Here is a 26,928-nt window from a genome sequence, read left to right on the forward strand (position 1 = left end):
TACCATGAGAAATAATAGTCTCATTTATTTCTCCAGTTTCTATAAATAATTTGTACTACAAAGTTAGAGATAAGGAATTCAGTAAAATACATTTTTTTTTACATTAATTCTTTGTACCCCGTGAGCATTTTGGAATAGCTTTCATAATTGGAACTATCACTTTGTTCTGGATTTCCAAAAGGTATTTTGATTTGATTTATTGTCACATGTATTGATACAGTGAAAAGTATGGTTTCTTGCGTGCTATACAGACTAAGCATACCATTCATAGAGAAGGAAAGGAGACAGTGCAGAATGTAGTGTTACAGTCATAGCTAGGGTGTAGAGAAAGATCAACTTAATGCAAGGTAGGTCCATTCAAAAGTCTGATGGCAGCAGGGAAGAAGCTGTTCTTGAGTCGGTTGACCTCAGACTTTTGTATCTTTTTCCCAACAGAAGAAAACAGAAGAGAGAATGTCTGGGGTGTGTGGGGTCCTTAATTATGCTGGCTGCTTTGCCGAGGCAGCGAGAAGTGTAGACAGTGTCAATGGGTGGAAGACTGGTTTGCGTGATGGACTGGACTTCGTTCACAACCTTTTGTAGTTTCTTGCGATCTACAAAAGGTCGTGAATGTAGCCCAATGTACTACTGGGTTCTGAAATTTATCAATCTTTAATTAATGCTATCCACTTTTTCCTCCCCTATTTAAAAGGCCTCAAAGAACAACTTCATATAGCACCCTTAATACAATATATGCCCCATAGTCTTCACATTCTTCTTCTCTTTTTCTGAAGGTCTTCATTCCCTCGCAGTTCCATCGGCAGTGCTCATCATCCATTATTTTTCTATTATCCATGTGTTGAGTGTTGCCAACCCTTTTGACTGGATAAGATGCCTTAGCCAAGACCAGTTTTGACCTCCAATGATGCCCACATGTTTGAACGACCAGTATGCGTCGAAGGAACATGATTGGGAGCAGGAGAGATTACAGATCGTTTTCCCCTTCCCAAACCTTCAAGGCACTTGGGCAAAAATATAAGCCAGAATTTACTGGCTTGTTCACGTGGGCAGAAGCTTTTGGATAGCACACCCTCTCCCTGCTGTCGGTTTCCCGGTGGCGTGGGGGTGAGTCGATGGGAAATCCCGTTAACAGTGATGGGACCAAATGATCCCTCTGTTAGCAAATGGTGTGCTGCCTCCTGCCTTGAGAAACATGTGGGATGGCCTGAAAATCCACCCCCCCACATTTTGTCTTCACTGAGAGCATTTACCTCAGGAAAGACTTGGAGCAAAATTTTACTGGAGTGATACTGGGGTGTGGGGTGGGAGGGGGGAGGGGGGGCAAGGGGAGGTTACTGCTTTAATTCCCCCCGGAAGGAATGTCAGAAGCCAACTACTCCATGTTAAAAGAAAAAAGGTACAACACAGGAACAGGCTCTTCGGCCCTCCAAGCCAATGCCAATCATGATGCCCGAACTAAAAAAAAGACCTTCTGCCCTTACTTGGTCCACATCCCTCTATTCCCTCCCTAGAAGGCTGTCTTGCCATAGTAGCATGCTGCATGTTCGGGCTTAAGCTGGTGAAAGTGGCACTTCTGCTCAGTGGGAGGGAGTCATGCCCCCCAGAGCTGCCAAACAATCTGATTGGCCAGCAGCTTTGGCAGTCTCAGTAGCGCCACCATTGGTACATTGGAGGCTGCTGGGATTGCAAGCAGGCCCCAGGATGAAGACAATCTGGATCCCAAACTAAGGTCAGTTCCAGGGTTTTAGGGAAGGAAGGGACTGGGGAGCCTGGTGTGGGCGGGGCAGGGGAAGTGTGTGTTTGGATGTCAGGGTGAGAGGTGCAAAAGGGGACAATGTCTTCGGGGGTGTGGTGCACAGCACATTCCCAAATGAAGCCCCTTCTTCCTTTGTGCCACCTACCCATTAGGAAAAGCAAGTAAAGCTGGGAACTGAAGTATTGCCAGTAAAATAGGTCTGAACTGGGAATGTGGACCTCAAAATGGAACTCTAATCTGCTGGCTTTTCCTCAAAATGTGATCAAAAAGGAAACAGCCTGCCCACTCCAGCCATTTTATGACGTGGGCAACATAATATTTGGACTAATGTGTTTGCTAACAACTCAATTGCTCATTTAACTATCTCTTTACAAATGGTGGGCTGCCTGCAGATTTCAGCACCCGGCCAACCTGCTCCTCCCCCCAGTTTAATGGGGAAGGGGTTGGGGATGGGTGTGCAGGCAGTGGGCTGGCCACCCATCATATTACCACCTACCAGAGGCACCCATGAAATCCAACCCTTTCACAATTAGACTTTTGACTCAGATCCAAATTTTATTCACCTTATGTATCCTCAATAAATGTCACAAAAGCCATCAGTGGCACCTTAAAGCTGGCATGCAAGTTCAGCAGGTAATAGGGAAGGCAGATGGAATGTTGGCCTATATTTCAAAGGGAATGAAGTATAAAAGTGGAGAAGTCTTGCTAAAACTATACAAGATACCAGTTAGACCATGCCTGGCATGCTGTGAACAGTTTTAGTCCTCCAGTCTCAGGAAAGATACACTGGCATTGGAGGCAGTCCAGAAAAGATACATTAGGTTGATCCCAGATATGGAAGGATTTTCTTATGAAGAGAGGTTGAGTAAGTTCATCCTGTACTCATTGGAGTTAAGAAGAATGAGGCGCAACCTTATTGAGACATATGGGATTCTCAGGGGGCTTGACAAAGTAGATACGGAGATGTTGTTTCCCCTGGTGAGAGCGCCTCGGACCATAGGACATAATCTCGGAGTAAGGGGTCACCCATTTAAGACAGAGTTGAGGAGGAATTTATTTTCTCAGAGGGTAGGGAACTTGTTGAATTATTTACTGCAGAGGGCTGTAGATGCCGGGTGTTCAAGGCTGAGATAGATTTTTAATCAGTCAGCAAATCGAGGGTTATGCGGTTAAGGCGGGAAAGTGGAGTTGAGGATTATCATTTTAGATCAGTAATGATCTCAATGATTGGTGGTGCTGACTCAGTGGGCCAAATGGCCAACTTCTGCTCCTGTGTCTTATGGTCTTAAATTGGGTTTAAAGAATGTGGCAATAGATAACTCATGTGGGGCACAAACCTGGCATGGACCCACTGGGTGAATAGACTTTTTCTGCGCTGTAAATACTATAAAACGTTGTAATGTACAGTGCTGATCGTGCACACAGTCATACTGTAGCTAATCATGACACAGTCTCCAGTACTCCCTCTGAGCTGATCCTCACAGGGCTATGATAGCTGAGTTTCACAGAGAAATCAATAGTTAATCTGATAAGAGTCTACCACAGATTTAGCAACTCATGCATGAAATCACACTCGCTACTAACTCTGATGCCCACATACACACTAGCACACGCTGTCTTGCATGTTCTTTTTGCTACAGATCAATCACATATTGACGTTCTGGGTGGGATTTTCCCGTCCCGTCCGCCACGGGAATCGTAGCGGGTGGGGGCAGACCATACAAAGATCCGTTGCCCTTGGGTGGGACTTTCCGATCTTGGGTCGAGCACAGCCGGAAAATCCTGCCCATCTTTCCTTTGTGTTTCACACGCACCTTTACAGATATTCTCAAACTGCCTGACACCTGCATGGGCATTCTTAGAGTTGTACATTTTTTAAAAAATGTTCGAAAGGGACAGTGTGACAATTCACAGGAAAATGCCAGACACAGAAGTTGGCCATTTGGCCCACTGAGTCTGCACCACCAATCATTGAGATCATTACTGATCTAAAATGATAATCCTCAACTCCACTTTCCTGCCTTATCCGCATAACCCTGGGGTCTGCTTGCAATCATTTGTGATTTATGAGCACTTGATCAAGATGAATTTATGCAGCAACTTCCACGTAGCAAATATTTTAGTGAGGAGAAAAATGGGGAAAGGGATGTGGGTGAAAAAAAACTGAGTAAAGGTAGTAAAGGAACTGACAAAGAACCACTGCAGGAATTGGGTGAAAACTTAATCAGAGAAATGGATTTTGAGAAGAGTGTTTTAGAGATGAAGTTTGAAGTTTATTTATTTATTATTGTCATGAGTAGGCTTTCATTAACACTGCAATGAAGTTATTATGAAAATCCCCTAGTCGCCACACTCTGGAGCCTGTTCGGGTACACGGAGGGTGATGGCACAGTGGTGAGCACTGCTGCCTCACAACGCCAGGGACCCGGGTTCGATTCCCGGCTTGGTCACTGTCTTTGCGGTGTCTGCACGTTTTCCCTGTGTCTGCATGGGTTTTCTCTGGGTGCTCCGGTTTCCTCCCACAGTCCGAAAGATAAGCTAGTTAGGTGCTTTGACCATGCGCATTGGGATTTTCCGACTGCGCTCGCCACAAGACCAGAAAATCCTGTCTGAGGTCAATGGACCTTTCCATGGTCCGCCCCCTCGCCTGCCTTGGTTCCTGTGGTGAGCGGGACAGGAAAATTCCCCCCTAAGAGTTTTAAGTGAGGAATTGAACAGTTTGGGCAGAGGTAAATGATCTGCCATCAATGGGGGGGGGGGGGGTGAGTTAAGAGAAGGAGGACACACAGTAAGCCAGAGTTGGGTTCCGACTAAATATCAGAATGATGTAGTTATGTAGAAAGGTCATATGGACTCGAAACATTAACTGTGTTTCTCCCTTTCCACAGATGCTGCCAGATCTACTGAGCTTATCCAGCTTTTCTGTTCTTATATCAACATGTTATTGTTTGATGACAAACTGGACTGTAGATCAAGTAACATGCAGTGCAATAGCTGAACTGTAGCTATGATTATTATTAATTATATTTAAAACCCATCACAAGCAGTCTTTGGTTGGTTGCATTGGAGGCTTTTCATTATAAAAGTAATTCAGTTACCATAGAATCTCTACACTGTAGGAGGAGGCCATTTGGCCCATCAAGTCTGCACCCACCACAATCCCATCCCAGGCCCTATCCCTATAACCCTACTTATTTACCCTACTAACCCCCTGACACTTAGGGGCAATTTAGCATGGCCAATCAACCTAACCTGCACATCTTTGGACTGAGGGGGGAAACCGGAGCACCTGAAAGAAACCCACGCAGACACGGCGGAGAATGTACAAACTCCACACAGACAGTGGCCCAAGCCAGGAATCGAACCCGGGTCCCCGGCGCTGTGAGGCAGCAGTGCTAACCACTGTGTCACCGTGCCGCCCCAGACAGAGCATTGGATCAGAGCGTTTCGTAACGTGTATGTGAGTCACAGTTACAGGATGAAAAGTGAGTATGTGTTTAAGTTGCAACTATCAGATAGAATATTGAACATCTGTGTGTACTGATTTAAAATATTGCACCGCATTTTAAAAATATATCAACTAAAATAATGATACCATTATTCTGTCAAAAGAGTGGAAACGTACAGACCTTTTCAAGGCCTTCTTCCTTGAGGCTGACAACGTCCAAATCGAAATCAGTCCGCAGTCCAGTGCTTTTGTTAAATACGATTCGGCCGGTTAATCCTTCCCATTGAGCCTCGACAGAAAAATACACGGTGGTAATTACACAGCAATATAAATCATTACTCTCCATAACAGTAAATTTTAATTACACACTCACAAGGAAATGATCCTAATTCTGTCTCCTTGTGGAATATGATTAATTAATCATTGCTGTTCCTTATCCAGTGCCTACAATTCGCTCCATGAATCCCATTTGGCTCCACGCACTGATTTATCGGCGTTGCCATTGTGCCAGCCATGTATCTTGTTTCAGACTTTAATAAGATTATGTATATCGAGGACCTACACTATTGCTCAGATGTCATTTGGAAAAGAAAGGAAAAGATGTTGCTTTCATCTCGCCCGCTCATTGCGAGCTCCTTATCTCCCAGCCTTTGTAAGTATATGTGTATCTGTCAGGAGTGGAGTGAGGAGAACACTAGCTGGAAATTATTAGAACTTCTTATTAGCACTCTCATTAACCTTCTTAACCCGCAGTTACTATGAGTTTGCCAACACGTAATGAAATATAAACTCGGGTTCACGCTGGACTCTATCTGTTAGTGCACCTGCAGATTTGTGACAAGACTGATGAATGAGTGTGCAGCAACACCTCTTCGAGATTACTGACAGGGGCATAGGGGCAGCTAATGCTCCATTTATACCATCGAACTGTGGAAATAATGTTGGCATTCAGAATCCGTCCTGTTTATCGTGCACTGAAGCAAGGGCACGCCTGTGTAAACCCAAAGTTGAGCTTGTGTTTAAGGTGATGGGCTCTTCCTGATTGCTGTGTCAGGCAACAATGTACAAACCTGTGGCTTGTATGATGAGCAGGCTGAAAAACTCAGTTCACCCATGGATCAGACACTGGTCATTTACGCTGGATGCTAAAGTTGTTTATGTTCTGACAGGCCCCTTGAGAAGCTCACCTCCTGACTCGTGCACACTTACACCTTCAGAAGCAAGTTAAAGAAAAAAGCACAGTACAGCACAGGAACAGGCCCTTCGGCCCGCCAAGCCCATGCCGATCCTGATGTCCGAACAAAACTACAAAAAAAAATCCTTCTGCCCTTACTGGGTCCATATCCCTCTATTCATGTACCCATCCAGATGGGCATCTTAAATGTTGCTCATGTGCCTGCTGCTTCCACCACCTCCTCTGGCAACGCATTCCAGGCACCTACCACTCCTTGCATGAAAAACTTCCCCCCGCTCATCTCCCTTAAACTTTTCCCCCTCGCACCTTGAACCTGTGCACTCTCTCCCCACACGTGCACGCACGCACGCACTACCCACCCTCCCCCCAACCCCCCCTTGTGATCGACACTTCCACTCTGGGAAAAGGCCTCTGACTATTCACCGTATCTGCGCCGCAATTTTGCAGACCTTAGGTCTCCCTTCGGCCTCCATTTTTCCAGTGAAGAGGAGGAGATGTAGTGTTAAAACTACAATAAAGCACTGCAGTCCCCTCACCATAAAACATTTAGATCTGTACCAGTGTTACGGTCTGTTAATTTTATTGTTCTCTCATTGATACAGAAGCCACATAAAACACTCTCTTTTATGGATTCCAGAAGTCAATTTTATAGAGCAGGACCTTTATAAACATTGTTGATGAATTTTACACCCATTAAAATTCAGAATGTTGATTAATGGGAAATGTCTCCATTTTACAACATTTTTCCAAAAGTTACTGCAGACAACTGACAGAACCAGGACAGAAATTCAATGACCTAGCATCTACATCAAAGATCTGTACCACAGTATTTTGGGATGGGTTTCCATTTCACATAAAATTTGAAAGGATAGTTGGAGCTGAGGACCGAAATCCAGAGAAAATCCTGTCCCTTCCCTATGACACAGAGTATGCTTAACAACAGTCCATCCTTTGTGTATTAGCAGCACCTATGTAAGTATATGGAATGCACATAGTATAGAGTAACTGATAGGGACAGCATGTTTGGGAACAAATTGATATGAGATAAAGTGGAAAGTATTCATGATTTCACCAAGTCTTCTTGTGGCTTATTTTGCAGGGGACCTGGTTCTTGGGGGTCTCCTGCATTCAGGGGGTCTCCTGCCCTCAGGGAATGTTGTGCTTGCGTCTATGTAAAAACAAAGGGAAGGATTCTGTTTTGGTTGGACATTCTCCCACGAATGAACTGACACTGCTTTGCATAAGGGTCGCTGCTCTGAAACCAAGAGAATCTCAGTTCCTGTGCAGATATAAACTCATGACTGTTAATAAAGATTTTAACTGGTTTAGGATGAAAACTTTGGCCAGGATTTTATGGCCTTTTCATCCCGACAGGATATAATGGTCCTGCCGACGATTTTCCCGCCAGTGTTGTCATTTTGATTTTATTTTGGAGAATTGCACTCATAGGTCAGAATTCTCGGACCAGCGGAATTCTCCCGCCCTGCGGCAGTGAACAGAGATTTGGCTGAGTGCCAAACTCCCTGTCCTCGCTTGCAGTGGCAGCAGGGCGCGAAGAGCAGGAGAATTCCAGCCATAAATTCGGAAGGTTACACCATGCCCAAATGGGACAGAGATCAATGGAGCAACTCATTGTTGCCTGACCCTTCTTCAGCTGTTTGTACGTCAGCCCAATGCACAACCCAGCTCATAACCTATCAAACACAAATTCTGGAGAATGCTTTCAGCACATGGCTATGCCTTGTTCTCAAACAGACTGTCACAAGACCAAATCTAGCATGAATTTGTTTCTTATTCATTATTATCCATTTATTGAGGTAAGATTGTGCTGGTCGAAATTCTCACCTTAATTAGATTTACACCGAATTGAGCTATAAGGAGAGGCTGGACAAACTAGGGTTGTTTTCTTTGGAGCGGCAGAGGCTGAGGGGAGACCTGATAGAAATCTATAAAATTATGAGAGGCATAGATAGAGTTGACAGTGAAAATCTTTTTCCCAGAGTTGAAATGTTTAATACTAGGAGACATGCACTTAACGTGAGAGGGGGCAGGTTCAAAGGAGATGTGGGGGGTAAGTTTTTTTTTAAAGACAGAGAATGGTAGGTGCCTGGAACACTCCGCCAGGGGTGGTGGTGCAGGCAGATATGTACGATAGGGGCGTTTAAGGGACTTTTAGATAAGCACATGAAAATGGAAATAGAGGGATATCAACCAATGGCATGCATAAGGGATTAGTTTAATTTGGTGTCATGTTCGGCACAACATTGTGAGCCAAAGGGCCTGTTCCTGTGCTGTACTGTATAGAAATGTTCTATAACTATATCTGAGTGTTTTGCTGACTTGAGGATTATAAATGATCCGTGAATACAAGTTGGTGATTTCACTCCATTTATCATGAAATGTAAAATGAACAGAGCCCATGACCGACACACGCGCTTTCAAACCTGGTTGTTACCTCTTTAATAAAGTTCATGAAGCGGCTTCCAAATCGCCAGGGCTTGTGTCGATGGCACTGCAAAGAGTTAACAGTCATCTGAGGCGCTCGCTGATAGGACATTGATACAATATGAACTGCATCGTATGTCAGAGCAGCATCTGTCTGAAATAAATGTGAAAACTGCTTAAGTTGATTTCTCAGAATGCCAGTGCTGCCTCTGCAGCGCACGTTAGACCTGATCTGACACCTGGCTGCTTGACAGCCGGGCTTTTATATTCTAGCATGCTTAAGATATTACAGTGCACTGTAACAATACTTCAAACCACAAATTAATCTGTCAGCTCGGCTACTTTTATTTTGAACAGCCCTATTCAAAATATTGTACAACCCGAAAAGGTTGTTTTTATAATGTTTATGAGGAGCCATGGTGACCAGCTGTCATCTGCTGCTTTGTAACACTGACATTTATGCCTACATTATACAGATTAATCCATAAAGCTACTTAGTCATCTTCTTACCTTTGAAAATTTCAGAGCAAGCGAATGTATTCAGAGAACAGTACCTTCTTTAAAGTGAAGTCTTTATTTTTATTCATTTTATTTATTAGTGTCACAAGTAGGTTTACATTAACACTGCAATGAAATTTCTGTGAAAATCCCCTGGTTGCCACACTCCGGCGCCTGTTTGGGTACACTGAGGGAGAATTTAACATGGCCAATACACGCCTTTCGGACTGTGAGAGGAAACCAGAGCATCCAGAGGAAACCCCCACGCAAACATGGGGAGAATGTGCAAACTCCAGACAGACTGTGACCCAAGCCGGGAATCAAACCCAGGTCCCTGGCACCGTGAGGCAGCAGTGCTAACCACTACAAGACTGTCTTCATTTGATGGTTTTTAGACCACCTTCAAACTTGCCTCCCCCCTTGAATTGAGGGGGAGTTGTGGTGGGTTTGGGATGACGGGAAACAGGAATGAAGACTTCCTTGAGCACAGTTACAGCTATTGTGTGCTTGCCCAGCTTTGAGTTTGGCCCCAGTGCGGCTCCATCATCCATCTGCCAGTGTCTGTAACGGAGCATTCCTCTGACAGGCACTGCTCCTTTCAGTAACCTGGCTGAACACTCAATGCACTTTGAGAAGGGAAGCTTAGTGTGTCAGTTCAGGCTGGGAATTGAGTTCTGTGCTTGGCAGTGCCAGGGTTCTATTATAGAAGTTCCAAGCTGATCCTCGCACCCAGTGAGTTCAGTAAGGGGGTATTCATACCGGCACATGCTGCCACAGATTCAGTTAGTGACTCTAGTCACTTCACTGCCAAGATGCCTGTTTAAACAGCACTCAGACTTATCTACCTATAATCCAAACTATCACAGTGGATTAAGCATATTAGCATTGGGCAAAACAAGCATATTTTCCATTTAGAAAAGTGAGACAGAAGGGTTTTTAATGAAGGGAAGGAGTTACATGCTGAGAACATCGACTGGTACCACTCCATATCCACTTCACTTATTAAAGAAATGCAGGACACACTGGGTTGCCCAGTGTTTCACATTGAATTTGTACACAAGGGGATTGGAGTGCTTAGCATTTATAGTATCTCACTCTACCATGGCTAATCAACCTAACCTGCACATCTTTGGAGAGTAGGAGGAAACCGGAGCACCCAGAGGAAACCCACTTAGATACAGGGAGTGTGTGAAAAACTCCACACAGAGGGGTTGAGAGCAGGTATAACTTTTCCAAGACAGTTAATGATGCAAAGCTGGGTGGAAATGTACGCTATGAGGAAGAGACAATGAGGCTGCAAAGAAATATAGGTTAAGGTTAATTGAGTGGACATCAAGGTGGCAGATGGAGTATAAGGTGAAGAAGTGTGAGGTGATTCACTTTTAGCTAACAAGAATCGAAAGGCAGAATAATTTTTAAAAGCCATGTAACAATTAAATATTGATGTTCAGAGACTTGGGTGCACTCATATGAAGAGCGCTAAAAGTTAGCCTGCAGGTACAGCAAGCAATTGGGAAAGCTAATGACATGTTGGCCCTTATTATGTAGGGACTGGAGCATAAGAACAAGGAAGTCTTGCTACAATTGTATTGAGGGTTGATGAGGCCACGCCGAGAGGACTGCATGCAGTTTTGCTCCCCATAGCCAAGGAAGAGTAAACTTGCCTCAATGGACGTTACAGCAAAGGTCCACTAAATTGGTTCCTAGGATGAAGGGATATTCCTATGTTGACAGGTTGAGTAAATTGGGCTGAAACTCTTGGGGTGGAATTTTCCCGTTCTACGCGCCACAGGAATTGTTACGGGCAGGGTCAGACCATGCAAAGGTCTGTTGACTTCAGATAGATTTTTTAACCTTGGGGCAAGGGTGGCCAGAAAATTTCACCCATGGAGTTTAAAAAACTGAGAGGTGATCTCATTAGAGCAAACAAGATTCTGAAGGGGCTTGACAGGATATTCACTTGGAGATTGTTTCCCTTGGCTGGGGATCTGGAACATGGGGGTACAGTCTCAGGGTGGGGGACCAATCATTTAGAATTCCTACAGTGCAGAAAGAGGCCATTCGACCCATCTCTCTGAAAGTGCATTTTGCCCAGGTCCACTCCCCCCACCGTCCGACCCCCGTAAGACTGCACATTTACCATGGCTAATCTAACTAGCCTACACATCTTCGGACACTAAGGGGCAATTTAGCAAGCCCAACCCACCTAGGAATGAGAGGAGGAGACATTTCTTCACTCAAAAGTAATGTGAATCTTTGGAATTTGTTGCCCCAGAAGATTGAGGATAGTCAACTTTTGAACGTATTCAAGGTTGGGAGAGAGGAATGTGTGGTGTCTCAGGTAATCAAGAGGAATGGGGAGCGGAAGATCAGCCATGATTGTATTGAATGGCAGATTATGCTCGAGGGGCCAAATGGTCCACTCCGGTTCCTGCTTCTTAGTTTTTAAAAGTTCATAAGTAGGCTTACATTAACACTCTAATGAAGCTGCTATGAAAATCCTCTAATCGCCACACTCTGGCATCTGTTCCAGTACCCTGAGGGAGAATTTAGCGTGGCCAATGTACCTAACCTGCATGACTTTCGGACTGTGGGAGGAGACCGGAGCACCCGGAGGAAACCCATGCAGACACGGGGAGAACGTACAGACTCTGCACAGACAGTGACCCAAGCCAGAAATCGAACCTAGGCCCCTGGTGCTGTGAAGCAGCAGTGCTAACCACTGTGCCACCGCACCTCATGCTCTTATGTTTCTAAATATTCTCGTAAAAGACACGTATGAAAGAGAGCGACTTTAAAATTGACACTAAAAAGGGTCGTGATTTATTTATTACAGTGAAGAAAACCTGACATCCCTGCCTTTGAACTTGTGCGTTTGATCATTTGGAAACCTATCGTACCGTCATAATTCCATCAAGGAGGCCAGAATCCGCGCTGGGAGACGCTTGGAGACGTTCCATGGACCACTTTTCAATGATTGAAGCTACATGCAGGTTCTCGGTGTTTAAAATTCGGAATCCTGTCATGTTTACACCACAGTAGCGATAGGAATCTAAGTCAAGGGCGAAGAGATCCTGTGAAAGAGAGAGCAAGTCCTATGTTAAGGCATTTCACACGCTGAATCTAATGAATAGCTGTACTGTCTCCTTTGTTTCCAATGCAGCCGCCTTCCATCAAAGATGCACTCGAGTGCTTTTCTGCTCAACATTCCCCCAGCTGCAATGATCAATATTGTGTGCCGTGTACAACCCTCCAGAGCTAAACTTTAACCACTGTAAGTATCTGCTCTACACTGTGACATCTCAGCTGCAAAAAGGTTTGAATCAGCTTTTGATTAATAATATGAAGGCCACACCATTAATTGTGCTCCTTAACAGTACTGTCATGGTCAGTGACAGAGTTGGCACTTGCTTAACTAAAATGGAGCAAACACTGTGCCAAAGGCTGGGAATTTTCTTTCATAAGTGCTTCATTCCCTTTCAGTTGCTGAATACGACCCGTGTCCCACGAAGACGAGATCTAGAGGCAAATATTTCCAACCAATCAATCCTTACGTTTACAAACAGAATTCCTCCTGTCGATCAGCAAGTTGCGGTTTGGACTCTCCCGTGGTCCCTGTCAGAGGGTCAACAAATGTTAATGAGAGGAGGAAGTTTGTCAGGTCAATGTGTGCACTATCAATAGGTTTAGAATAACTGAATGCTGAAATTCTGAATTAAAAATAAGGTGGTACTGGAAATGCAGAAAGCAAAGTTAAAAAAAGACATTAAAGGGATGTAAGAGAACTAGTGAAGGATCATATATTGGCCTTTCTGCCTGCTGTCTATTCCCAGTTTTCACTGGTTTATTCCCATTCCTCAATGAATCTAACAGGATTAGACAGGATAGATTCAGAAAGAATGTTCCCGATGGTGGGTGAGTCCCGGACTAGGGGTCATAGTTTGAGGATAACGGGTAAACCTTTTAGAACTGAGGTGAGAAGAAATTTCTTCACCCAGAAAATGAAGAATGTTTTGAATTCACTGCCACAAAGGCCAAAATGTTATCTGATTTCAAGAAGAAATTAGATAGAACTCTTGGGCTAAAGAGATATGGGGGGGAATAGGATATTGAATATGATCAGCCATGATCAAAATGATTGGCAGAGCTGGCTCGCAGAGCAGGCTCAAAGAGCCTGCTTCAATTTCTATGTTCTCCCTCCCTCTTTCCTATCTAATAAACATTCTTTTCTTTCTCCTGTGTAATTGTACGGATGCTGGCTTCCCTCTGGTACAGTGTCCACGTTTTTCAGGAGCAAAACCAGATGCTGAATGTTGATTGTCTATATGGTGGGGTAGTGTGGAGGTTGGGGGGGCGGCGGATGGTGGTGCCTGCTGGAGGTTTGTGGACAGCAACACAGCCTGATCCAGATCCTGTCCTTACTGAATATCTGAATGTGTGCGCACTCCCAGCAGGGGTTGCTTGACAATCACAAAGAGCAGAAGCAGAAACCCTTGCTAACTGCACCCCAACTGAGAAGTGGTTGTGTTAACTTGAGCCCTAAGCACAGAGGCCAGGGTCAAAATTTAATTGAGGGGGCAGGGGGTCTCAGCCAGCAGCTGGAGAGCCGGCGAGAGCCCTGTGTGTCACCTCCCTTCAGGAAGGCCAGCCACATTGAGTACTAGTCAGGCATTTCAGTGTAGTGCCTTTCCCAGGATTAAGGGCCCCAGGGCAAAGAATCCTGCCCCCTCAGAGCTGCCAACTAATCAGAGGCCAGCAGCTGTGCATTGCAGGCAGCACCATAGGTGGACTAGTGGTTGCTGCCAGTAATGCACCCACCAGAGGCTCAGGATCAGTGATGGATCCAGGCCACAGATGTGAGGGCAGGATGGGGTTGTGGGGTGGGGGTGGGGGGGGGGGGGGGGGGGGGGGGGTCATAGATGAAGAAAGGAGAGAGGGATGTCGGAGGCATCGGCAAAGATTTGAAGCTCAGCACCTCCCCCACTTCCTCCCCCCCTGATTTCCTGAGTGCCTAACAAATAGGACCTCGTCCCCTATCACCCAGAAACATGCAAAGAAACATGTTGTGATTTGTATTTTGGTCTTCCAGTGTGGGGGACCGCCCCACTCGCCTCTGGTTGAATACCAGTGACAACAGGATGAGTTATTAATTGTCATTTCAGGGGCTCAACTGGTGGCGGATCAAGAAGGCAGTCTACAAACTTAATCAACAGGATCCGCAGCCATCACTCTTTTGCCTGATTAAAAGCACTTCACTTGCCACCAAACCTGTCTTGGAGGGGATGGGGGAAGGACATTAAATTCTGCCCCAGCTGACTCAGTAAACACCATGTTCATGCCTGGAACCACCCCGGCCTGTGATGTATAAGGGTTTGGCACACTTGGGGTTAAAGTGGGACTGAATACAGTGCTGCCCATACAGGGATGTAAAAGAATGCATGACCTTCACCTAAGGGCTCAGTCTGATGTTGAACAGAGCCATGTGCTCAAGCAAGCATGGAGATAGCTCTTAGCCTGAACCTGAAAAATGAAGAGAAAAACTAAAGAAAAATCTGCAGAAGAATTCTAACCTAAAGGAAAGCTTGAGAAGCAGACGCTCAGAGCTAAATTACCAGGGAAAAGCTCCAAAGAAAGACTTGGAGCTAAAGACAAAGCTAAAATTCCTCACTGCAGCAGAAGACTCCGTAGGATCTTATGGAAATTAAACTTCAATTCTCAGAATGCAGAGCCAGCAGATGTGATAGAAGTGAGCTAAAAGCTTTCAAATCCAGGATTCGGCAAGCCCTGAGAAACTTAAACTGTTCATTGGTCAGAAATTTTCATTTAAAACCTCCATCAGAGAAAAACAGATTCCCAAGTCAGAACCTGAACACGTGCTGGAATTTAACCGACATTCCCCTTCCCACCCTGGAATCAGGACGGGCGAGGCTCGCAGAACGGAATTCTCCATTGGCCTCGGGCGGGATTTTACGAGCCTCGCCCGAGCGGGGTCGTAAAATCCCGGCCATGGGAGGAATTTTCCCATCTGGGGTTTGACTCCTGTGGCGGGAGAGGGAACAGGGAGTATTTGCTGCGGAGGTTGGTGGGAAAACACTCAAAATCTTCTGGCCCCAACCTCATTGTTTATGCGCTCAGGGGTTTCGCATCGTATTCCGCGGCAGAGCAGGCCTTGTGTTGAGTGGCCCACAGTCCTATCCGAGTGCCATATTGAAAAGGCACTGAACATCACTGACCCACCACTGAAGAAAGAAGGTGGACTTCCTGAAAATGCAGATGGATCTTTGGGGACATTCTGTGACTGGCAGGTGGACCCCCTCTAGGACAGTGAATCCGGAAAGTCCACCTATCGATCCTCCCCCTCATTCACTGCTGCGGTGTTCTGGGACACAGGATTCTGGTTGGCCTCCATCCTGAACACTGGAGGTAGCCCCAGGCATTGCTTAGGTGAGTCCTGACATCCGCAAGCCACGTTGTTCCAAACGTGCTTTGCACTGATGCGTTTTCCCACTGGTGTAATGGAGAACTGGATGTGGGTACTCTTGCCTTCTCTGCATCCCATTAGCGGGATGCAAATGAGATTCACACTGGCCTACACCTGGTTTCGCATTGGAAGTTCACACCAGCGTATAACCTATTTCTGAACTTCCCCACATTCTTCCCGCCCAGTATTGAACCCAACAGCAGGGCCTTGGGAGAATTCTAGCCATGGTTTCTGAGCTTGTTCCAAAAAAAAAATTGATTTGGAAGTACTGTAACTAAAGGAAGGCTTGGAAGCTGAAGACAGAAATTTAAAATTCCTCACTGCAGCAGAAGACTCCACATTCCCAGAGCGCAGAGTCAGCAGATGTGATAGGAGTGAGCTAAAAGTTTTCAATTCCAGGATTCAGCAGGTCCTGAGAAACTCCTAAATTGTTTTAAGGACCAGGATTTTCAAACCCCTAAAGCACAGTGCTGAGACAAAAAAAACTATTCAGCTCGGCAATCCAAGCAACCATTGTTTGAAATAATTTCAATGCTGACCGCAAGTGCCACTGCAATGGGAGCCCACCAAAACTGACAAGTGTGGGTAAACTCTTTGTTTTCAAATGAATGGCAGCATCATCTTTGATCCCAACAACATTTTTAACCATAAATCCAACTTCCCAGATCAGTTTGGACTCATCCAAGGGCCAAATTTAGTGTCCTGGAGAAAATAAATTTTACGCTACCGAGTACATTAGTTCATAGAGTCATGGAGGTTTACAGCATGGAAACAGGTCCTTCGGCCCAACTTGTCCATGCCGCCCTTTTTTGTTTAAAACTCCTAAGCTAATCCCAATTGCCCGCATTTGGCCCTCTATACCCATCGTACCCATGTAACTATCTAAATGCTTTTTAAAAGATAAAATTGTACCCGCCTCTACTACTACCACCTCTGGCAGCTTGTTCCTGACACTCACCACCCTCTGTGTGAAAAAATTGCCCCTCTGGACACTTTTGTATCTCTCCCCTCTCACCTTAAACCTATGCCCTCTAGTTTTAGACTCCCCTACCTTTGGGAAAAGATATTGACTATCTACCTTGTCTATGCCCCTCATTATTTTATAGAACTCTATAAGGTCAGCCCTCAGCCTCCTACACTCCAGAGAAAAAAGTTCCAGTCTATTCAGCCTCTCCTTATAACTCAAACCATCAAGTCCCGGTAGCATCCTAGTAAATCTTTTCTGCACTCTTTCTAGTTTAATAATATCCTTTCCGTCTAAGTAGAAAGTCAGAAAAATGTCCATACCAATTACTTTTTTTTTATACTGGTTTGGTGAAGTTGCTGTGAAGTCATCCTAATGCATTGCATTGATGAACCTGAACCAACTTTGATGAAATATTAAAAGCCTTTGATGAATATTTTAACCTTCCAGTGCTTAAAAAGAGGCACAGGAAACCCCCAGTAAAGCATTGGAAGAGATAAATTCAATACTCAAGTAAATCACTCATTGGTGCCATGGAGGCGGATTATTTTCCAGATGTCTCCAAAATATATCTTTGTTTGAAAATCTCAGCATCTTCCTGAACTGCAATGATGGATAATAGTGCATAGTCGGCAGTTGGCTGGCAATGAAAGAAAGCTATCTGATTAAACAAAAAATAAACAAACCCTGCAAAAGAAAAAAGATTGGAACATGTTTTTATCAGAACTGAATAGGAAAATTTAAAACTCAAGATTCCAGGCTGTCATCCTTGAAAATGCATGAGACACTAAAGTCAGCAATGAACCAAACTGTTCAAAAAACGAACAAACACATTTTTGAAATATCACAGAAGGACAAGAAAGAGACAATAGAGTTGAAGAAAAAGGTTGGACATTCAGAAGTAAACTTCGGAACACATTACAGTTCCAAGGTGATATCGGAAGAGTGAAAACACAGAATGGGAAGAGAAAGTAGAAATTCACAGAAGAAAAAGGAATCTCAAAAACAATTGGCAGAAAGCACAATTACAGAATGTGAGCTTTAACAAAATCACAGGGGAATTATCCTCTGCCAAGGAAAAACTGATCAGTCCAGAGAACTGTTGTAGAGTCTCCTTTTGAGTACGGAGTGTTCTTACAAACCTATGTATTGGTTTTACTGGCATCTGTCGAGGGTTCTGAGCATGTACGGGCTTTTCAGTCTGCAAAAGAGTGATCTTCAAACAGGATCTGTTTTGCTAGTGCTCCTGTTTTCATAGTTATTACTATTCTGCTCAGTTACCGTTATTGTTAAACTTCATTATTGATTTATATAAAGAGGTTCCTTCTTTTAAACAACACATTTAACTATCTTATTTGTGGTCTCAGGTTATCACAACAACCAACTTTTGTGCTTGGAATGCGCTGCCAGAGGAGATGGTGGAAGCAGGCACATTAGCAAAGTTTAAGAGGCATCAGGATGGGTACATAAATATGGAGGGAATAGAGGGATATAGACCAGGTAAGGGCAGAAGGTTTTTTAAAAAATTTGGTTAGGTTATGATCGGCATAGGCCGAAGGGCCTGTTCCTGTGCTGTACTTTTCTTTGTTCTTCATATACGTAAGATGTATTTGATAAAGGAGAAAAAGAGAACTAATGGGAACACTGGAATGTCGCTTCCAGGAAAGAGGACTCGAAACGCATAAATGATTAACTTGTAGAAGCAAATTGCACAACACTGGATCTTTAATTAGAACTTGATGAACTTCAAGGATCAGGAGTCTTGAGTGAGCATCGTGCAAAAGGGTAGGAACAGGACAAGGAATTGCTGATGAATGAGAACAGTTGTCTGAGTGCAGCAGTAACAAGAAAAACTGATGAACTTCAGTCCAATCTGAACAATGAACATGAAGGACGAAATGTGCAGTGTGGAAGAGCAAATCCAGACTTTAGAAACCGTAAATGTGAATTATGTGGGACAAATTGAAAATCTAATGAATGAAAGAGTCTAAGGAGTAGTCAGTGACCATGGGAGAACAGTTACCCAGGCAAAGTTGTTCCATGGAGTGTTCATTCTCGGCTCTTGTTTTACATTTCCAACATTTGGAATTCTGGTTGGCACAGCTAAATTCCTCTGCCTGGACCTTCAAAACCTAAAAGGTAATGAATGGGTCGAGGCAGGCAAACTAGAGAAACTGCTAATTTATTGGCAACCATAGTTTATTTGCCCCTTCTTTCTGTCTCGACCTTTCTGCTTCTCTCCCTCTTAAAAAGGAAATAGAATTGAAGAATTTAGTAATTTATGCAGCGCTGAAGTAGATAAATTGCCTGCTTGTAGTTTAACTGTCTGTTGTGACTTCTATAAACTGTGTCCCGTTTTGTCTCTAGTAAAGTCAAAGACAATAATTGAACACATGGATCTGTAATATAGGAAATAACAAAGAAATCAACTGGCTAGGTTTTAAATTAACTAAAACGTGAGCAGTTCTGATGAACATGGATATTACATTTCAACATATTACTGGGAGGTTACAACACTTGAAGGGCCTTAAGAGGTACCGTCGCAGACAAGCATTTTTATTTCCACCGCCATTCTCATCTCAAACACACTTTTTCCACTCTCTCACACACTCTTGTGCTCAGTCTCTCTGCATCTCTCTTGTCACAGGAGCTAAGAATTTAGTAACTCAGATAACTTTGGGATGATCAAATTGCCTATCAGCAGCGTGTTATGAAAAATTCAGGAGAACTATTTGACTGGGTGTTGCGGTCTGTGTGTCCTGTTCTCTGCTTAAACAAAGGGGAAGAGTTCTGTGGAATATTAATATGGTCTAATAGGCTTGATCAAACCCTCATTGATCGAATGAGTGTTTCCCTGTGATTGCCGTTGAATGAATATTGTATCTGTTCTCATGCAGTAAACACACAAGATGGCAGAATACCAAAGGCTCAAAAAAATCCAGAGATCAATGTTTTTAAATTAAATGTCCCTCTTGAGACCTCTCTGGGCTATCAGAAATAGACTTGTGCAATTCATTCTGGTGCTGTTATCTCATAGAATCCTACAGTGCAGAAAGAGGCCCTTCAGCCCATCGAGTCTGCACTGACCACAATCCCACCCAGGCCCTATCCCCATAACCCCATGCATTTACCCAAGCTAGTTCCCCCTAACACTAAGGGGTAATTTAGCATGGCCAATCCACCTAACCCGCACATCTTTGGACTGTGGGAGGAAACCGAAGCACCCAGAGGAAACCCACGCTGACACGCGGAGAGACCGTGCAAACTCCACACACAGCCGGGAATCAAACCTGGGTCCCTGGCACTGTGAGTCAGCAGTGCTAACCACTGTGCCGCAGCGCTGCCAAAATATTATTATAAATCTATTACCAAATATTATTCTGCTTCTTAATGTCCTGCATTCAAAATAAACAAGACAGTTATTTTACAGCTTTGGCATATTAAGACAGAGTGCACATTTGCAAATCCCCGAACAGGTTATTTTCTGCGATGATTTTACATAACGCCGACCAAAGGGGTCACACGCTGTTGCAAGATGTAAGAAGTGCTTTTACGTGACATCAGTAACCCTCTGGAAGTATTATAAGAATCTTTCTGGACTGCTCAGGGACGCACTTAGATCCAGCACAGCTCTAACAGGGCTGTGAATTGGACAATCATGCATTTTCCCCTCAAATTGGATGAAATGAGATACAAAATCAGAAATGTGATCGGCCCCAAAACATACATTTCAAATGGCTCAAGGGGATAATAATTTTCAGTTAACATCTAAGTGATTGAGCTACTGGCGTTTGAATCTGTAAATGTGAGATGCAGAGAGTGAAAAATAAACATATTGTTATTGATCAAAGGATGCTTAAAAACGTGGGCTTCCATGAAAAGAATCAGAGCGAACTGAAGAGGGAGGCAAATGATAAAGTTAGGGCCAGTAATGATGAGGAATATAGAAAGTGCCGTGTAAAGGTGAAAAAGGGAAAATGAGAAGAGGCAAATGAATAATCTAAGAAGTGACAACTCAGTTTGGATTCTGCCAGGGCCACTCCATGCCTGACACCATTACATTAGTCCAAACATTGACAAGAGAGCTGAACTCAAGAGGTGAATCATAGAATCCTACAGTGCAGAAGGAAGCCATTCGGCCCATCGAGTCTGCACCGAACACAATCCTACCCAGGCCATATCCTAGGGATACCCCAAGGATTTACCCTAGCTAGCCTCCCTGACACCAAGGGACAATTTTTAGCATGGCCAATCCACCTAACCCACACATCTTTGGACTGCGGGAGGAAACCAGAGCACCTGGAGGAAACCCACGTAGACATGGGGAGAATGTGCAGACTCCGCACAGTGACCCGAGGCCGGGGATCAAACCTGGGTCCCTGGCACTGTGAAGCAGCAATGCTAACATTTAGGCAGGCTTCGGACTTAGAGGCGCTCAGTCATAATCCGACGGATGGTAGCTTCGCACCATTGGCTCCTCAGCCAAACACGGACACCAAATGTCCGAACCTACGGTTCCTCTCGTACTGTGCCACCATGCTGTGCCGTGAGTTGGTGACTGCCCTTGACATCAAGGCAGCATCTGACCCAATGGGACGTTAAGGAGCCCTCAGGGTCCCTGGGAATCGAGGGAAAACTCTCCACTGGTTGGAGTTATACCTAGCAAAAAGGAAGACGATTGTGGTTGTTGAACATCAATTATTTCAGTTCTGGGATATCACTACAGGAGTTCTTGAGGGTGATGTCCAAGGCCTATCCGACCTCAGCTGCTTCACCAATGACCTTTCCTCCATCATAAGGTCAGAAGTGGAGAGGTTTGTTAGTAATTGCATAATGCTTAGCACCATTTGCAACTCCACAGATACTGAAATGGTCTTTGTCCATGTGCAGCAAGATTTGGGCCACATTTAGGTTTGCACTGATAAATGGCAAATAATGGTTGAGCCACATAAGTGACAGACAATGACCATCTCTAGCAAGAGAGAATTTAACCACCTCCCCTTGATAATCCATGGTATTACCATAGCTAAATCCATCAATACCAGCATCCTGGGGTTACCATAAACTAGAAACTGAACTAGCCATATAAATACTGTGGCTACAAGACCAGATCAGAGACTGGGAATTCTGTGGTGAGCAACTCATCTCCTGACTCCCCAAAGCCTGTCCCACCATCTTCAAGGCACAAGTCACGAGTGTGATGGAATACTCACCACTTACCCGGAGAAGTGCAGCTCCAATAACACTGCAGAAACTCGACACCATCCAGGGCAAAACAGCCAATTAATTCATCATCTTAAACTCCCTCCACCATTAATGCACAGTGACAGCATCTACAAGATGCACTGCAACAACTTACCAAGACTCTATTGTCTGGAAGGACAAGGGCAGCAGATGCATGGGAACATCACAATTTGCATGTTCCCCTGCAAGCCACAAAGCATCGTGATTTGGTAATATATTGCTATTCCTTCACTGTTGCTGGATCAAAATCCTGGAACTTCCATTCTATCAGCACAGTGGGGACACCACGTGGACTGCATAGTTTAAGAAGGTGACTCAGTCTCAACTTCTTACAGGAAATTAAGGGTGGACATTAAATGATTGCCGAGCAGTGATGCCATCCCATTCACTTCTCATGAAAAAATTAATTAAAACTTTTGCAAACATAAAAAAAAGAGTAGAGATGTTCCTGCGCTGTAATTTTCTTTGTTCTTTGAGATTGTGTGTGTATGGCGAGGACCACCCAAGAAGTGAAGAGTCTAACTGAGGAGGTTAAAAGGTACAACAATAGGGGAGGTGGTGATGTAGTGGTATTGTCACTGGATTAATAATCCAGAGACCCAGGGTAGTGCTCCGAGAATCTAGGTTCAAATCCTACTATGACAGATGGTGAAATTTGAATGTAATAAAAACAAATCTGGAATTAAAAATCAAATGATGACCATTGTCGATTATTGTAAAAACCCATCTGGGTCACTAATGTCCTTTAGGAAAGGAAATCTGCTCTATTTACCTGGTCTGGCCTACATGTGACTCCAGATCCACAGCAAGGTGGTTGACTCTTAAATGCCCCCCTCAAGGGCAATTAGAGATGGACAATAAATGCTGGTGCAGCCAGCAACGCCCTTATCCCATGCAAGAATAAAATAAATAAACATTTTGCTTTTTTTCCCTGTAGGATGGTGGAATAGGTGTAGTAGAACGTGAATATGGGAAATATTGATGGAGCTAACAATAGAAAAGGAATAACCTCAGCAAAATGAGTTCAGGAAGGACAGGGAGGGAGGCAAGAGAGGGGGTGGAGTGGCACTGCTGATCAGGGATAGTGTCACAGCTGTAGAGAAGGTGTATGCTGTGGAGGGATTGTCCACCGAGTCTCTGTGGGTGGAAGTTCAGAGTGGGAAGGGGCCGGTCACTTTGCTGGGAGTTTTCTATAGGCCGCCCAATAGTTACAGGGAAGTGAAGGAGCAGATAGGGAAACAGATCCTGGAGAGATGCAGTAATAGCAGAGTTGTTGTGATGGGAGACTTTAATTTCCCAAACATAGATTGGAATATCCCTAGGGTAAGGGGATTGGGGAAGAGTTCGTTAGGTGTGTTCAGGAGGGTTTCCTGACACAGCATGTGGACAAGCCTACAAGAGGAGAGGCTGTACTTGATCTGATACTGACCAATGACCCTGAACAGGTATCAGATCTCTCAGTGGGAGAGCATCTTGGGGATAGCGATCATAACTCTATCTCCTTTAGGCTTGCATTGGAAAAAGAGAGGATCAGGCAAGCTAGGAAAGTGTTTATATAGAGTAAGGGGAAATATGAAGACATTAGACAGCAAATTAGAGGAATAAATTGGAAGGAGGTATTCTCGGGGAAATGTACTGAAGAGAGGTGGCAGTTTTTCAAGGAATGTCTGTCTAGAGTTCTACAGGACAACGTTCCGAGCAGACAGGGAGGTGTTGGTCGGTTAAAGGAACCGTGGTGCACGAAAGCTGTGCGGGACCTAGTCGAGAAGAAAAGGAAAGCGTACAAAAGGCTCAGAGAGCTTGGTGAAGATAGGGATTTAGAAGAGTATACAGCTTGTAGGAAGGGACTGAAGAAGGAAATTAGGAGAGCCAGAAGGGGTCACGAGAAGGCCCTGGCAGGTAGGATTAAGGAGAACCCTAAGGCGTTCTATAAATATGTGAAGAGTAAAAGGATGAGACGTGACGGAATAGGGCCTATAAAAGGTGAAGGCGGGAAAGTCTGTATGGAACCAGTAGAAATGGCAGAGGTGCTCAATGAATATTTTGCCTCGGTTTTCACAGAGGAGAAGGACCTGGGTGAATGTACTGCGGGCGTGCGGTGGACTGAAAGGATTGAGTATGTGGACTTTAAGAAAGAGGTTGTGCTGGAATCTTTGAATGGCATCAAGATAGATAAGTCACCGGGTCCGGATGGGATGTACCCCAGGTTATTGTGGGAGGCGAGGGAAGAGATTGCAGAGCCTCTGGCGATGATCTTTGCATCGTTGATGGAGACGGGAGAGGTGCCGGAGGATTGCGGATGAGGTTCCTATTTTCAAGAAGGGAAATAGGGATAGCCCAGGAAATTACCGACCAGTGAGTCTAACCTCAGTGGTTGGTAAACTGATGGAGAAGATCCTGAGGGACAGGATATATGAGCATTTAGAGAGCTTTAGTATGCTCAAGAATACACAGCATGGCTTTGTCAAGGGCAGATCGTGCCTTACGAGCCTGGTGGAGTTCTTCGAAAATGTGACTAAACACATTGACGAAGGGAAGGCAGTAGATGTGGTTTATATGGATTTTAGCAAGGCGTTCGATAAGGTCCCCCATGCAAGGCTTCTAGAAAAAGTGAGAGGGCATGGGATCCAAGGGGCTGCTGCCCAGTGGATCCAGAACTGGCTTTCCCAAAGGACAGTAAGAAGTCTCACAACACCAGGTTAAAGTCCAACAGGTTTATTTGGTAGCAAATACCATAAGCTTTCGGAGCACTGCTCCTTTGTAAGATGGAGTGGAAATGTGCTCTCAAACAGTGCAAACAGATACAAAATCAAGTTGCAGAATACTGATTAGAATGCGAATCCTACAGCCAGCCAGGTCTTAAAGGTACAGACAATGTGGGTGGAGGGAACATTAAACACAGGTTAAAGAGATGTGTATTGTCTCCAGACAGAACAGCTAGTGAGATTCTGCAAGCCCAGGAGGCAAGCTGCGGGGGTTACTGATAATGTGACATAAATTCAACATCCCGGTTTAGGCCGTCCTCATGTGTGTGGAACTTGGCTATCAGTTTCTGCTCAGCGACTCTGCGCTGTCGTGTAGGAGCAGTGCTCCGAAAGCTTATGGTATTTGCTACCAAATAAACCTGTTGGACTTTAACCTGGTGTTGTGAGACTTCTTACTGTGTTCACCCCAGTCCAACGCCGGCATCTCCACATCATTGCCCAAAGGAGGCAGAGAGTGGGTATAGATGGGTCTTTTTCTAAATGGAGATCGGTCACCAGTGGTGTGCCCCAGGGATCTGTTCTGGGACCCTTGCTGTTTGTCATTTTCATAAATGACCTGGATGAGGAAGCGGAGGGATGGGTTGGTAAGTTTGCCGATGACACGAAGGTTGGTGGGGTTGTGGATAGTCTGGAGGGATGTCAGAAGTTACAGAGGGACATAGATAGGATGCAAGGCTGGGCGGACAAGTGGCAGATGGACTTCAACCCAGATAAATGCGTCGTGGTCCATTTTGGTAGGTCAAATGGGATGAAGGAGTACAATATAAAGGGAAAGACTCTTAGTACAGTAGAGGATCAGAAGGACCTTGGGGTCCGGGTCCATAGGACTCTAAAATCGACCCCGCAGGTGGAGGAGGTGGTTAAGAAGGCGTATGGTGTGCTGGCCTTTATCAATCGAGGGATTGAGTTTAGGAGTCCGGGGATAATGATGCAGTTATATAAGACCCTCGTCAGACCCCACTTGGAGTACTGTGCTCAGCTCTGGTCGCCTCACTATAGGAAGGATGTGGAAAAGATTGAAAGGGTGCAGAGGAGATTTACAAGGATGTTGCCTGGATTGAGTGGCATGCCTTATGAGGATAGGCTGAGGGAGCTCGGTCTTTTCTCCTTGGAGAGACGAAGGATGAGAGGAGACCTAATAGAGGTGTATAAGTTGTTGAGAGGCATAGATCGGGTGGACTCTCAGAGGCTTTTTTCCAGGGTGGAAATGTCTGCTACGAGAGGACACAGGTTTAGGGTGCTGGGGGGTAGGTACAGGGGAGATGTTAGGGGTAAGTTTTTCACACAGAGGGTGGTGGGCGAGTGGAATCGGCAGCCGTCGGTGGTGGTGGAGGCGAACTCAATAGGGTCTTTTAAGAGACTCCTGGATGAGTTCATGGAGCTTAATAGGATGGAGGGTTATAGGTAGGTCTAGAAGGTAGGGATGTGTTCGGCACAACTTGTGGGCCGAAGGGCCTGTTTTGTGCTGTAGTTTTTCTATGTTTCTAAATGGGTTCTAAACATATATTCCTTAGACTGTTGAAAGAAGTTGAAGACAAAATAGCAGAGACCTGGGGTCTAATTCGTAAATCCTTCTTAAACATGAAAATGAGCCTCAAGACAGGACAGAGCTAATGTATTGCTGTTGGAAACAATGCCCGGTTGACGTTCGACAGGCAAATGTGCTGCAAGAATAATGAGAACCAAGTGCTGGCAACAAACTCCCCATCAGCAAAGGTTTTCCAAGGCCATCATCCCATCTCAGGACTTAGATGAGTATTCCAAATATCAAGGTATATTTATGATGTCTCCTGAACTACCCAATGATTTAAAATAATTCCTTGCAATCATTACCAGACATTGGGGCGAATTTTCCTCTTTCACCCGCCATGGGAATCGTAGCAGACAAGGGGCGGACCATGGATAGATCCATTCACCTTAGGTGGGATTTCCTGGTTTCAGGGCAAACGTAGCTGGAAAATCTCACCCACTGTTTTTTTTTAAAATGTAATTGCCAGCTAAGTTCCTTGTCTAAATTGCAACCACGAATCATTCTGCATGTTTTTATTTCAACACATTTCTTACCCTCTGATTGTGTTAGGATTTACAAACAGGCTAAATGGACTCTTTCTTAAAGTTTATTTATTAGTGTC

At 44.7% G+C, this 26,928-nt stretch overlaps 1 protein-coding gene across 1 annotated transcript in view; it reads right to left on the reverse strand.

Annotated features, from left to right (window-relative positions):
* Nucleotides 1–26,928, reverse strand: part of LOC144508894 (glutamate receptor ionotropic, kainate 3-like) — a 536,983-nt gene that overhangs the window by 279,557 nt on the left and 230,498 nt on the right. Inside the window, exons 6-8 of the mRNA XM_078237108.1 lie at nt 12,243–12,416; nt 8,855–8,998; nt 5,386–5,493 (exon numbers count right to left, since the gene is read on the reverse strand). Of these exons, the coding sequence (XP_078093234.1) occupies nt 5,386–5,493; nt 8,855–8,998; nt 12,243–12,416 (426 nt within the window). The remainder of the gene's footprint in view (nt 1–5,385; nt 5,494–8,854; nt 8,999–12,242; nt 12,417–26,928) is intronic.

Source organism: Mustelus asterias, chromosome 21, assembly GCF_964213995.1.
Source record: "Mustelus asterias chromosome 21, sMusAst1.hap1.1, whole genome shotgun sequence".
NCBI lineage: Eukaryota > Metazoa > Chordata > Chondrichthyes > Carcharhiniformes > Triakidae > Mustelus > Mustelus asterias.